Source organism: Suricata suricatta, chromosome 11, assembly GCF_006229205.1.
Source record: "Suricata suricatta isolate VVHF042 chromosome 11, meerkat_22Aug2017_6uvM2_HiC, whole genome shotgun sequence".
Lineage (NCBI taxonomy): Eukaryota > Metazoa > Chordata > Mammalia > Carnivora > Herpestidae > Suricata > Suricata suricatta.
The window spans coordinates 16,424,750-16,437,851 of record NC_043710.1 but is presented as its reverse complement, the minus strand read 5'-3'; the positions used below and the strand labels follow the sequence as shown (position 1 = coordinate 16,437,851).

General features: G+C 39.8%; 1 protein-coding gene across 7 annotated transcripts in view; it reads right to left on the bottom strand.

Moving 5' to 3' along the window:
* The window catches only part of AMBRA1 (autophagy and beclin 1 regulator 1), a 172,692-nt gene that overhangs the window by 34,633 nt on the left and 124,957 nt on the right, over positions 1-13,102 (bottom strand). For all 7 annotated transcript variants that reach the window (XM_029914974.1, XM_029914975.1, XM_029914978.1 and 4 more), the window contains one exon: positions 6,244-6,354. In XM_029914974.1, coding sequence (XP_029770834.1) covers positions 6,244-6,354 — 111 coding nt within the window. The remainder of the gene's footprint in view (positions 1-6,243; positions 6,355-13,102) is intronic.

Sequence of the window (13,102 nt, the reverse complement as noted above, 5' to 3'; positions counted from 1 at the left end):
GGGGTTAGAAATACTGATGCCTGGAGGAGCAGATGGCTCTGCCTTCCTATCAGCTCCATAAATTATAAACAAACACCTTGTACAAAGATCGATTTGTAGCCTGTTGCTGGCTAGCCAGATGAGGCCATGGGAGCGATTAGCAGTTGCAGTGCTTTTGCAAATGCATTAGATACTGATTTGGAAAACTCAAAGGGGTTTAAATCAGCAGGGAAATTTCCTTTTGGCTGTGTCTGGGCCCCTGTGGTTGCAGAATAAGACCTCAAACACAGAACTCCAGATGACACTGCGAGCCCTCCCCGAAGGCACCAGGGCCTGCGTCTCCTGTGGTATGGTCTGCCTTACGCCACTCAGCCGCCGGCTTTCTGAAGGCCGCTTCTGGCAGGGAACCCTAGTGACCAATGCTCTTTACTCAATAAGAGCTCACTCTTAAAAAGCAGAGTGAATCTAATGAGCTACTTTTTCATGAAGGTGGTTTCAAAATGATCTACACCTCTAAGGCCTCTTCACAGGCTCCTAAACTTTACAGAGAGGAATTCATTACTCCTGCACCCCAACTGAGAGGAACATGGGGCAAGAATCCTTAACTCCAGAGAAAAGTTAAATACAACTCAGGTAAGTCAGATGACCAGCAATATAGTGGCTGCTGAGCACAGGAGCAAAACTCAAGCCCAGTGGCTTGCAGGCACAGGCTGTGCCAGAGCCAAAGGCTGCCCTCCACAGAGAAGTACGTGGTGTTCAGAAATGAATCCTACAGCAAAAGAGATTCCCTACGTACTCTCCTCACAGCTGAATCTATCAAGAGTGAGGATGCAAACTGTAACTAGACTTCATTCAGACCAACGAGCAAACCACAGGAAACTCAGGTGAAAGTGACTATCATTCTAGAGAGTAATACCAGGGGAAGGAACACTGACTATCATCAGACATATACGCCCTAAGCAACCAGAACGCAGTTGTTTTCCAAGGTCAAAACTCTAAGAAAAATAGGACACTCTTAAAAAGCAGAATTCTAACACCATGCATGAGCCAAACTAAATGAGTCAATCTGGTTGCACGTGAAGCTCTCTGATCAGCCCAGGTTTTACAAGAGTTGTGATAAAAAAAATGTAAGAAGAAACACAGGAGGAGAATTATAGGAAGTTGAAGTTGGAACAAGTTGAGGCTTATATAAAACACATTAAGGACAACCAAAAAGCTATGCCAGCAGCATAACCAATGCCTGTATTTTGAATATTTTGTTTTTTTAACAAGGCAAATGATCTGTGGGTAGAAACAACATGCTTGAGAAGGAAGGGAAGCCCATTACAGATAAGGCAATGGGTGAGAGCAACACCTTGCTTACATGAACACTACTCTCCATAGAAGGAGTATATGTACCCCAGTGTCCTAGGATGTGGGCAGGTGGGACTTTATAGAGTTATGGCCATACTCTCCAAGAATCAGGGTGCAATTTCCTAGAAAGTGACATGATAAAAATAGCACTTTCTGACCATTTACTATATGTCTGGTAATATTCAGAATGCCTGACATTATTAACTAGTATAATTCTCAGAACAGTCCTATGAGGTTTGAGGTTTGCACTATTATAATTTTCACAAGGAAATGAAGGCGGAGAGAGATTAAATAACCAAGGTCATACTGCAAGAAGGTGGCTGGCCAGGGATTTGAACCTGGACAGTGCGGTCTAAGAGTTCATGTACTTAGCCCTTGGTAGGACAGTTGACAGAGAGAGTTATCAAAGACCTACCTCCTGGAAGGAAGGAAGGGAGGGAGGAAGGGAGGGAGGAAGGAAGAAAGAAAACATTAGGCCCAGACCTCTAAAATATAAAAGTATAAGCAATTCAAATAGTATTGAAATTGCTCCAAAGAAAACCTTCCAAATTATATTTATAATACAGGCATAATACTGACACCAAAGTCCATAAATATTATAAAAAAGGACAGGGCCATGCCACTTACAAACATCAATGAAAAAAAGTCTATTAGTAAGCTACATGGAAGGAATTTTACATTAAAGAATACACTACCAACCAGGTGGGGTTTATTCAAGAAATGTAAAGACAGGTTCAACATTACAGAATCCATTAACATGATGATTATGTTATTAGATCAAAGGAGAGAAAAAAAATGATCATCTTCATAGATGCGGAAAGGGCCATGTCTAAATTCAAAATCCATTCCTGATAAAAAAACTCTCAATAAAATAGGAATAGATAGCGTCCTTAAAATAATAAACTAGTTCTGGTTCAACCCAATAGCCAGCGATATGCTTGCTGGGAAAAAGCTAGAAGTTTTCCCACTAAAATCAGGAAAAATATGAAGATGCCTGCTATTATTTAACATTATACTGATTGGAGCCAATCAAATAGACAAGAGAAATAAATCACAAATGTATTAACTTGGAATGGAGACAGTAAAATTATCACTACTTACAGATAACACACCTAGAAAACCCATGAGATTTACCTGAGCAACAAATATAAATTAGTAAAAAATTCAGTAAGACAGTAGGACTTAAAAAATAAGCTTATAACAATAAACCTAAGAATTCTATAGGATTTATATGAAGAAAACTTTAAAACATTCCTAAGAACACAAGGTAAACCGAAAAAAATGGAAAATCATATCACATTCTTACCCTTAAGTTAATTTTTAAGTTGAATGTGATTGCAATAACTATACTAACAGGTTTTTTCGGGGGGGTGTGTGTGTGTGTGTGAGGGAGAAGTAACAGTCCCTGTATGGATAGGAAAACAAAAACTAGTTGAGCAGACAGGAAAATCTGGATTAAAAAATAAGAGGGGTGCCTGGGTGGCTCAGTTGGTTAAGCATCGGAGGCTTGACCTCTGCTCAGGTCTTGATGTCAGGATTGTAAATTTAAGCTCTGTGTTGGGCTCTGCACTGGGCATGAAGCCTACTTAAAAAATTATAATAGTAATAACAAGAGGAGATGGGTCCTAGATTGTAAAACACAAAGCCTCAAACTTCAAACCCATGTGGTACTCTCATATGAATAATCACACAGATCACTAGGACAGAATGGATAGTCTAGAAATACATCTAAATAAACACAGAACAGTAAAAATAGGATGAAAGTGACATTCCAAACCAATGGGGACAAATGCATTAGTCTATAAACTCGTTGGGACAAACGAGTAGCCATATGGAGTAAAAGCTGGCTCTTTTTCTGCTTATTTGGAACTAGGTTAAACTTCTAGTGCATCAAAGACTTGAAGGTAAAGGAACTAAAATACAAAAGTACTAACTGATCTTCCTAATAATGACACAAAATCTGGGAACCATAAATGGAAAGTTGGATAATTTCGACTACTTAAAATAAGTTCTATGACAAAAATAACCTTCAGCAAAGTCAAAAGACAAATGACAACTAGGAAGCTCCTATTATAAGTCAATTTTCTGATTTAGAAAGAACTCCTGTAGACCCGATAAGGAAAAGATCAGCAACACAATAGAAAAATAGGTAAAGCACATGGACAGGTCAAGAAAAGGCAATACACATGGTCAAGTGTATAAAGAGGCACACAACCTGGTGTGTAATATGAGAAATACAAACTTAAAATACCTATTTTTTACCCATTGGAAGTGCAAATATCCAAAAATACGATAACACAATATGCCAGCAAGAGTTTAGGGGAACAGTCATTTGTACAGACTGCAGGGGAGAGTAGAAATTGGCATAACCCCTACAGAGGGCGACTTAGCAAAACCTACCCAAATCATAGATGTATGAACTCTTCCTAACTACAATTCCATTCCTAGGAATTTATCTTATATTCTTGCACGTATGCAAAACAACAAAATGCGGTACAGTTTGTATGGAAAAAGACTGAAAACAATTTAGAAGTTCCTCAGAGGAAGAGTGATTGAAGAATGGGTTAAAAATGGAACATAGAGATTCTATTTGGACAAAGGAATATTAGGCACTCATTAAAAAAGAAAGAGTAAACTCTTCATATACTGATATAAAGATGACCAACGTATATTATAAAGTACAGAAACCAAAGTGCAGAAAGAAGCGTATGTATAACATGTTACCATTTGGGTCAAACAGAAGGTGAGAAAACATACATTTGCATTTGCCTGTTTATACACACATAAGGTATCCTTGAAAAGATATACAAGGAACTGCTAATTTTGGCTGCCTAGCGGGAGGAGTGGTGGGTACCTGGGAGCAGGGTTGGGAAACTTTTCACTGTAATATTATTTTATAGTTTAAAAAACTTTGTTGAATGTATTTCCAATTATAATTAAAAAACAAAGTAAACAATATATACTAAATAACTTGAAATCGATTATGGCAAATAAGATCTGGGCCAGAAATCTGGAGATGAACAAGCAAGTAAACTTGGTATTCAATAAAGGAAAAAGTAGACTGCAGCTGATTCCCAGCAGAGTTAAAGAAAATGATTATTGAGCGTGTGGCTTATAAGTACTTAGAAAGAAATAAATGGTTGCTACTGTGGTTTCACTAAGATTAGAATATGAAACATTAACTTTATTTTCATGGTCTGATAAGGATACCAAGATTGGCAGATCAGGAAATGCCACAGACAAAGAATATCTTGATTATTTTAAGACATCTGAGAAACTCTTACAATACCTTGTAGACAAGATTATTCTAAAATGTGGGCTTCAGTTGTGATCATCATGTGTAGGTGCTAATTCACAAACCAAAATCGACACAGAGAAAGTCCAAAGCAACCTAACACAAGGGCTGGTATAACGTCCTGACTGATCCACCGTTTTTACTAGTAATCCAAAGGGAGACAGAGAAAGTCTATTTATCAAATTAGTAGATAATGTATGACTGAGAGAAAAGTACTGAATCAAAGTTTAAAAAGACACTGAGAGGGAAGAGCCAGGAACAGAAGTTGACACTACCAAGATGAAATTTAATAGAAATAAATACAAACCTGTTTTTTTTAATGTTATTTATTTATTTATTGAGAGACAGAAAGAGACAGTGCGAGCAGGAGAGGGTCAGAGAGAGAGGGAGACACAGAATCCGAAGCAGGCTCCAGGCTCTGAGCTGTCAGCATAGAGCCCAGAGTAGGGGTCAAACCCACGAACCATGAGATCATGACCTGAGCCAAAGCTGGATGCTCAACCCACTGAGTCACCCAGGCGCCCCTGTTTTGGTTTTTAAAAGATTCAGCTGTACAAGTAAGTACAGAATGGTAGTCTCAGTTTCTTAATAACTATCCAGGAATTTGAAGTGATCGCAAACTGAGGAGTGGCTTCAGAAAAAGCTGCTGAAATCTCAGACTGAATCAACACTGTCCAAACCACCATTGTGCTATGTACTGGACAGCTCCTACCTGGAGTTTTCTACTGTGTTCTGGCCCCTCAAAATCAAAAGGGAAGATGAGAAGAACTGTCAAGGATTTGGAAACAGGATCAGTAAAAGGAACCTCAAGGAAGGAAATCTGCCCTCAGAAGAAAGATTTGGGAAAGGGAAATGGCAATTTATCTTCAAATAGCTGGAGGACCATCACAAGAGGTGCATTAGACTCACTCTATGGAGATTCAGAGGTAGAACCAGGACCAATGGGAGGAAATAACAGCAAGGGAACAATACCAGGAACTAATGAGTGATGGACCAGGCCATCTCGTCACACAGTGTGACCTGTCATCTGCAGTATTCACACAGAGTCTGAACTGCTACTTCTCAGGAGTGTGAGTCCTTCATTCAATAGAAAGTGAAATAAATTCTTTAAAATGCTGTGATGAACAACGGAGACATGGGACTGCGGACTTCCCAGGAAGCTGGGAAAATGGACTATCAGACAGATGTGTCTGTAAATCATATACCACGTGCCATCCACTTTGCTCCATCCAGTTCTGGATTAATAAAGGAGTCTCACACCACCACAGTCTCTCCTCAAGGGTCACAAGGGCTAGCTCTCGGTTCCTACACTCCCTGTCTCACTTCCACCTAAACACTGAGGCTTAGGACAATGAGCTACCAGTTGGTGAACTCCCCAGAGTAGAGACACCTTCATCTTTGTGTCCATCCTGGCACTGCTCCTGGCACTGCAGCCACCGTGGTTTGCTGCTCAGGGTGGGTGCTCAAACATGTCTGCTGACTACTGACTGAGAGCAGCAGAAACAGCAGCTGGCAATCAGCTGCTCAACAACACGGGAACTCCAGTGCTCCATGGGTTTCTGAGTTCTGACTCACCGACAAGAGACACCCCGCTTACCAGCTCTACTTTGGCTTACCATTACTGATTTCGGGGAGGTCAAACTTAGTGAAGTCCCACCACTGGAGCCGGTAGGTAGTATTGGCAATGTTACTGGCCACAGCAGACTGTCCATCACCAATCACTGCCCCTGGTTGGGGGAGAAGACAAAGAGACGACATTATAGTCTTTATCCACATTTCCTCTGTAAACATAAAACATGTACTGGGATTAGCAGGAGAAGGGGAAGAGGAGGAACCATCTGCCAAGTCCCCATCTCAAAGAGAAACCAGACATGCCTCTCAGGAACAATTCTACTGGAAACATAATCCCATTCATCAGCTCCTCCCATGATTGCTTAACATTTCCTTAGCGCCAACAATGTGGCAGGTAACATATATGTCTGGTCTGGTAGGCTCTCAGTCTAAAGAGAAAGATGAATTTTCATAAAAATGTTGGGGAGGGGATGTGAGAAATAGGAGGACAACATCAACACAGAAAGGCCCCACAGAAAAGCATTTCATTCCTGGATGTCTTTGTAGTAGCAGAGCTATTCAGGAGAAAGTGTCTCCTCTTTTGTACATGACCTTCTCCCTAATAAAACATCTCAAAAGGAGGCTTCCTCCAGGGAAGAGGCAGCCAGTATGCAGGTGATTAGACAGACAGAGACGGTAAAGAACAAATGAGGTCATATTTACTAATTTCTTCTGGACCCCTGGAATGTAATGACAGCAGAAATTTATGAGCCTAGCTTTTCAGCATCAGAATATTTTTATTAAGGCAATATTTTATAAACCCTTCCACTCCCCCCCTACAAAAACTTCCTTGAATCACCTCACGGTTTAACTTTCCCTGAGACATACACTTCTGTATGACATTTTTTTCCCTTGGTAACCAATTAAATAAAAAATGGATTTTTTTTTAACAGGGTGACACTTTAATTTGCAGTTGTATTTCATTTACATGAACATGTCATTTCCTCCTCCTCCTTCTGAGGTGCATTTCATACACAACCACCCTTTTGATCAGACAGAGCCAAACCCTCTTGGGAGAAAAGAACACTGTTGCATGCTAGACAACCTAAATGGTATTCTCTGCTGCAAATCACCTCCTACTTTAAGAAAGAATTTGCTAGAGCTTACTAGCCTTGGAACAACGGACTATTTTATACCTAGATTCTTCAGTTTCACCATCTTCCTCCTCAGCATATCCCTGCAAAAGGGTCTTGTCACCTGCAGGGTTTTTTTTTTCTCCTTTTGGTGAGCTGCATTTATTGCTCTGTCATTCCTGGTCTTGCCCTGTTCTTTCCCAAATGGCCAAGACGTTGTTCAGAGAAAATGTCCACCACACAAACCAGAAAAGTACTGTTCTCACTCTTCTCCAGTTGCAGCAAGCCACCACATAAGACTCTTTTCAACACTAGTTTATGGCGAGTGTCCTTGCCCCAGTTTCAATTTGTAAAGAAAGGTAAAAATAACAGTTCATTTCCAAGATGATAATACTGCTATATTATGTATTCTCAACATGGCAATATTGCCCCCATGGGGGGCAAAAACTGGTTCATGGGGAAATCTTAGTGCAATCACTAGCTTGCCTCCAAAATACTGCAGTGTATGACGCACATACAGCATATCTGTGATATTAAAATTTCATGGGGGGGATGACTAGGAAAAGAATGTCGACAAAGGCTCTGAAATAACCATTTGAGATAAACCGATACACCCGCTCCCACACAAAATTCTTTAAAATCTTACAAAGACATAGACCCAAATAGTCATGATCTCCTGGGAGGCCTGAGGAAGATAGCATTGGGGGTGCTGACCATGAGCCCACTGACCTCAACCCCCTACTGAGGGCCCTGGGCATATCACTCAAATGAGTGATTACCTCATGTTCCTAATAAAATTATCTATGTTCCTAATAATTTTAACCTTTATAGAATATCCTATAATACTTACACCTGACTTGGGAACTTTTTCTAAGTTTCTCTGAGTTATGAAGAGGGTAAGCTACATATTGGACTTTTAAAAAAAAATTCATTTTTGAGAGAGAGAAAGCACACGTGAGCAGAGGAAAGGGGCAGAGAGAGATGAGGGACAGAGGATCCAAAGCAGCCTCTGCACTGACAGCAGAGAGCCCGATGGGAGGCTCAAACTCATGAACTGTGAGATCATGACCTGAGCAAAATTCAGACACTTAACCAACTAAGCTGTCCAGGTGCCCTTATTGGACTTTCTTAATAGGAACTTTCTTGATTTTTGTAGAAAATAATTTTTTAGTTCTAAGGTCTACCAATTCCCTGGAAAGAATTACTTAGTTTCACTCTAATTCAGGCTCAATATCACTGAGCTTATGAATTGTTCTCTGGCTTGCTTATCTAGATGGTTGACATCACCCTCCGACCATTAGTCTCTCTCATGCCATTGTAGTTCTTTACCATGACTTCCAAAATTTTTTTTAATGGAGCAAGCAAGCCTAGCTAAGAGAATCTTTCTTTTTTCAAATGTTTGTTTTGTATGTGTGTGTGTGTAGACAGAAAGTGAGAGGGCAGGAAGAGGAGCAGACGGGGAGAGAGAGAATCCCAAGCAGGCTCCGCACTGCCAGTGCAAAGCTTGACTGGGGCTTGACCTCACAAACTACGTATGAGATCATGGCCTGAGCCAAAATCAGGAGTCAGACACTTAAGGGACTGAGCCACCCACGGGACTGTCTTCCAACTTTTAATAGAAACCCCCCCCACAAAATAATAGAAGTTAAATTGATTTCTCAATAGATGGTGAATGAAATGTTAGTTAGAGCAAGAGAGTAGAAAATAAACTGAAGGATAGAAAATAAACTGAAGAAACAGATTCCATACTCTAGGAGCTTAAAATCTGGGGGAAAGGATGGGAGCTAGAATCAGGAAAACAGTTAAGGAAAATACCAGATGCAAGGAGCCTGGGTTGGCTCAGTTGGTTAAACGTCTGACTTCAACTCAGGTCATAATCTCGCAGTTCATGAGTTCAAGCCCCATGTCAGGCTCTATGCTGACAGCTCGGAGCCTGGAACCTGCTTTGGACTGTGTCTCCCTCTCTTCTCTGCCCCTCTCCTCACTTGTGCACATGCATGTGTGCACGTGCTCGCTCTCTCTCTCTCTCTCTCTCAAAAATAAACATTAAAAAAAAAACAAAGAAAGAACGAACAACCAGATGCTTTAAGAGTGCTGTGGATCTACAACTGGGAACACAGTGATTAAGACTCTAACCCCCAGGTCCAGAGGCTACTGTCCAGTCCATGCCTCCAGAAATGTCTTCTGGAGAACAGCTGTGCAATATGATAAACATGTATGGTAGTGCTGTGTGGAAGAGGCTGAGAAGGTGTTCTCTGCCAATGGTGCCAGCGCTTAGGAGAAATGGAGCCTGGCACCAGGGAGTTGATTTTCAGTGCCGGGTAAACACAGATTAGGAGGAAAAGATGCCAGCAACAGATTAGCGTATTGTCACCAGGTTCTCTACTGCAAGAGCTGCAAGCCAGCTGAGCCTGTCTCTTGGAAACATCAGGAAGAAAAAGTATCACCCTATTAAAAAGCCCCAACCATTTAGTAGGCTTCTGGCCACTACGCTGAAGGTATAGGAAATGTGCCAGAAATGAGTTAATGGACTGAGCTCTGAAGTATTTACACAGGAGGCACTCAGCCTCAGAAGCTAAATCCTGAGAGACTGCGAAGAGATTTCTGAGGCCTTGAGGTTTTCTCAGTAATAAAAGGATAGACAAGCTAGACTCAGGGTTTCTCAGCCTCCACTACTGATATTTTGGGGCAGATATTTCTTTGTTTACGGGGTGTGGTGGGTCTTGAGCTTTGTAAGGTGATTAGCACTAACCCTGGCCTCTGCCCACTACTCCCTCACCCAGTTGTGACAATCAAAATGGTCTCCAGACATTGCCAAATGTTCCCTGGGGACCAAAATCATCCCTGGTTAGAAAATTCCATGCTAAATAAATATAGCCTACGTTTTTAACTCCAAGATAGGTGCTCTCAGGAAGCACTACTACTAAAATGTCCACTGCTAAAGTCATCAAAACTGTCAGTGATAGTGTTTTTGGAAAGACACTAATCAAATGCACAGCATTAAACACATATTCCCTTAGCAAACTTAGTTTCCCATTTCCGTCATGGATGAAAGACTAGCTTGAACTGGGATATTATGGCTTACAGTTTGTTTTTGGTATGGTGTCAGAGAATATAGGCTTCAGAATCAGATGGACCTGATTTTGATACTTCCAGCTAGTATTTACCGTAGCATGATTATGTGTCTCTCTGAACCTCAGTTTTCTTAACTGTAAAATGGGTATAATGATAATACTGACAATTTATAGGGTCATTGAGAGAAGTTACTGAAACAGTAAATGTAAAGTAATGACAAGTAGTAGGTGTCTAACAAATGGCTACAGTTAAAATTATTTTAATCATTTATTCTAATCTCTATACGCTTTTCCTCTACAGGTATAGTTCTGTAATCAACAAGTCATAGATAGAGGTCCTGTTGTAAGATACCTGTCCAAATTATGTGCCAGGGCCAAGAGAAAGAAGCATTTAATTTTAGACTTAAGGTCAAATGCCATGACTCTAGACTCTGTAGTAAGTTTCTCCTTGAAATACAGCCTAGGCCAAGACAGATCACATTCTGGGCCACAAAACCCATTGTAACACATTTAAAAGAACAGAAATCATACAAAGTATGCTGTCAGACCACAGGAAAGTAAACTAGAAATTAGTAGCACAAAGATAAGCAGAAAATCCCCAAATATGTGGAGATTAAGCAAGACACTTTAAATAACACATGGCTCAAAGAAGACATCTCAAGAGAAATTTTAAAATATTTTGAACTAAATGAAGATGAAAATACAACTTATTAAAATTTGTTAGATGCAACAAAAGCAATGCTTTGAAGGAAATGTACTGCACTGAAATGTATATATTAGAAAAAAAAAAAATAGGGACACCTGAACGGCTAAACTGGTTGAATGTCCAAACTTTGTTTTCAGCTCAGGTCATGATCTCTTGGTTAGTGAGTTTGAGCCCTGCATTGGGCTCTGCGCTGATGGCACAGAGCCTTCTTGGAATCCATTTTCTCTCTCTCCCCCCCGCCCCGCCCTCTCCCCTTCTCCCCCATTCATGTACTCTCACTCTCCAAAATATATAAATTAACATTTTTTTAAAAAAAGATTCTTCAGGACGCCTGGATGGCTCAGTCAGTTGACCGTCTGACTTTGGCTCAGGTCATGATCTCACGGTTCGTGGGTTCAAGTCCTGCATCAGGCTCTGGGCTGACTGCTAGCTCAAAGCCTGGAGCCTGCTTTGGATTCTGTGTGTCTCTCTCTCTGCCCCTCCCCTGTTCACGCTCCGTCTCTCTCTGTCTCTCAAAAAATAAATAAATATAAAAAAAAGAATCTTCTTTGGAAAAAAAAGAAGATCTAAAATCAATAATTTAAGCTTCCATCTTAGGAAATAAGAAGAGCAAATTAAATCCAATGTAAGAAAAAAAATTAGAGAAGCAATCAATGAAACTAAAAATAGGAAATCAATAGAAAAAAATCATAAAACCAAAAGCTAGTTCTTTAGAAGGGTCAATGTAATTGATGAAACTCAAGCCAAGCTAATGAAAGAAGAGAAATGACACAAATTATCAGTATCAGAAATAAAAGAGGGGCCAGCATTACTGATTCATGGACACTAAAAGGATAATAAAAGAGTATTATGAACAACTCAATGTCCATAAATTTGATAATCTATTAGAAATAGACTAATTGCCTGAAAGAGTCTACCAAAATTTGCACAAGAAAAAACAGATAATCTGAATAGGCATATACTTATTAAGTTGAATTAATCATTAATAACCTCAAACAGAAAGCACAAGACCCAAGTGGGTTCACTGGTAAATTATATCAAACATCTAAGGAACAAATTACATCAATTCTCTACAATTTCTTACAGAAAACGTTAAGTGGAACTACTTCCAAGTTCACTTTATAAGGCCAGTATTACCCCTAGCACTGAGACCAGACAAAGACAGTGAAGAAAAGTTAACTGCAGACCAGTATTTCAGAAGCAAATATCTTCAACAAAATATTAGCAAGTCATATCCAATAATATATTTTTAAAATTATATGCCATGACCAAATGGGATTTATCCCAGGTATACAAGTCTTGTTCAACATTTGAAAATCAATAAATACAACCCATCAGCAGGATAAAGAAGAAAAATCAAATAATCATACCAATAGATACATATAAAAAAAGCATGTGACAAAACCTAACACCTACTCGTGATAAAAACTATCAGCAATCTAGGAAGAGAACTATCTCAGTTGGATAGAAAATGTCTACAAAAACTCTGCAGCTAACATCATACTTAACAATCAGAAATATATGATGTCCCCCCAAAGATCAGGAACAATCAAGAATGTCTCCTCTCACTACTCCTCTTCATCACTATACTGGAAATCCTAGCTAATGCAGTAAGAAAAGAAAGTAAGTAAGAGGTACATACATTGGAGAGGAAGAAAAAAACTGTCTTTGTTCACAGATGACATGATTGTCTATTAGAAAATTCCAAATAATAAAAAAAGTAACTCTTAAACTATTAAGCGATTATGATTATATAGAGGTTGCAGGGTTCAAGGTTAATATAGAAAAAGTCAGTTTTCTATTGACAGGTGATTCAGTCAGTTAAGCATCCAACTTCAGCTCAGGTCATGATCTCAGAGCCTGTGGCTCGAGCCCCACACAAGGCTCTGTGCTGACAGATTAGAGCCTAGAGACTGTTTCAGATTCTCTGTCTTCCTCTCTGTCTGCCCCTTCCCTGCTCACACTCTGACTCTCTCTCAAAAATAAATAAATATATTTTTTAAAAGTCAAC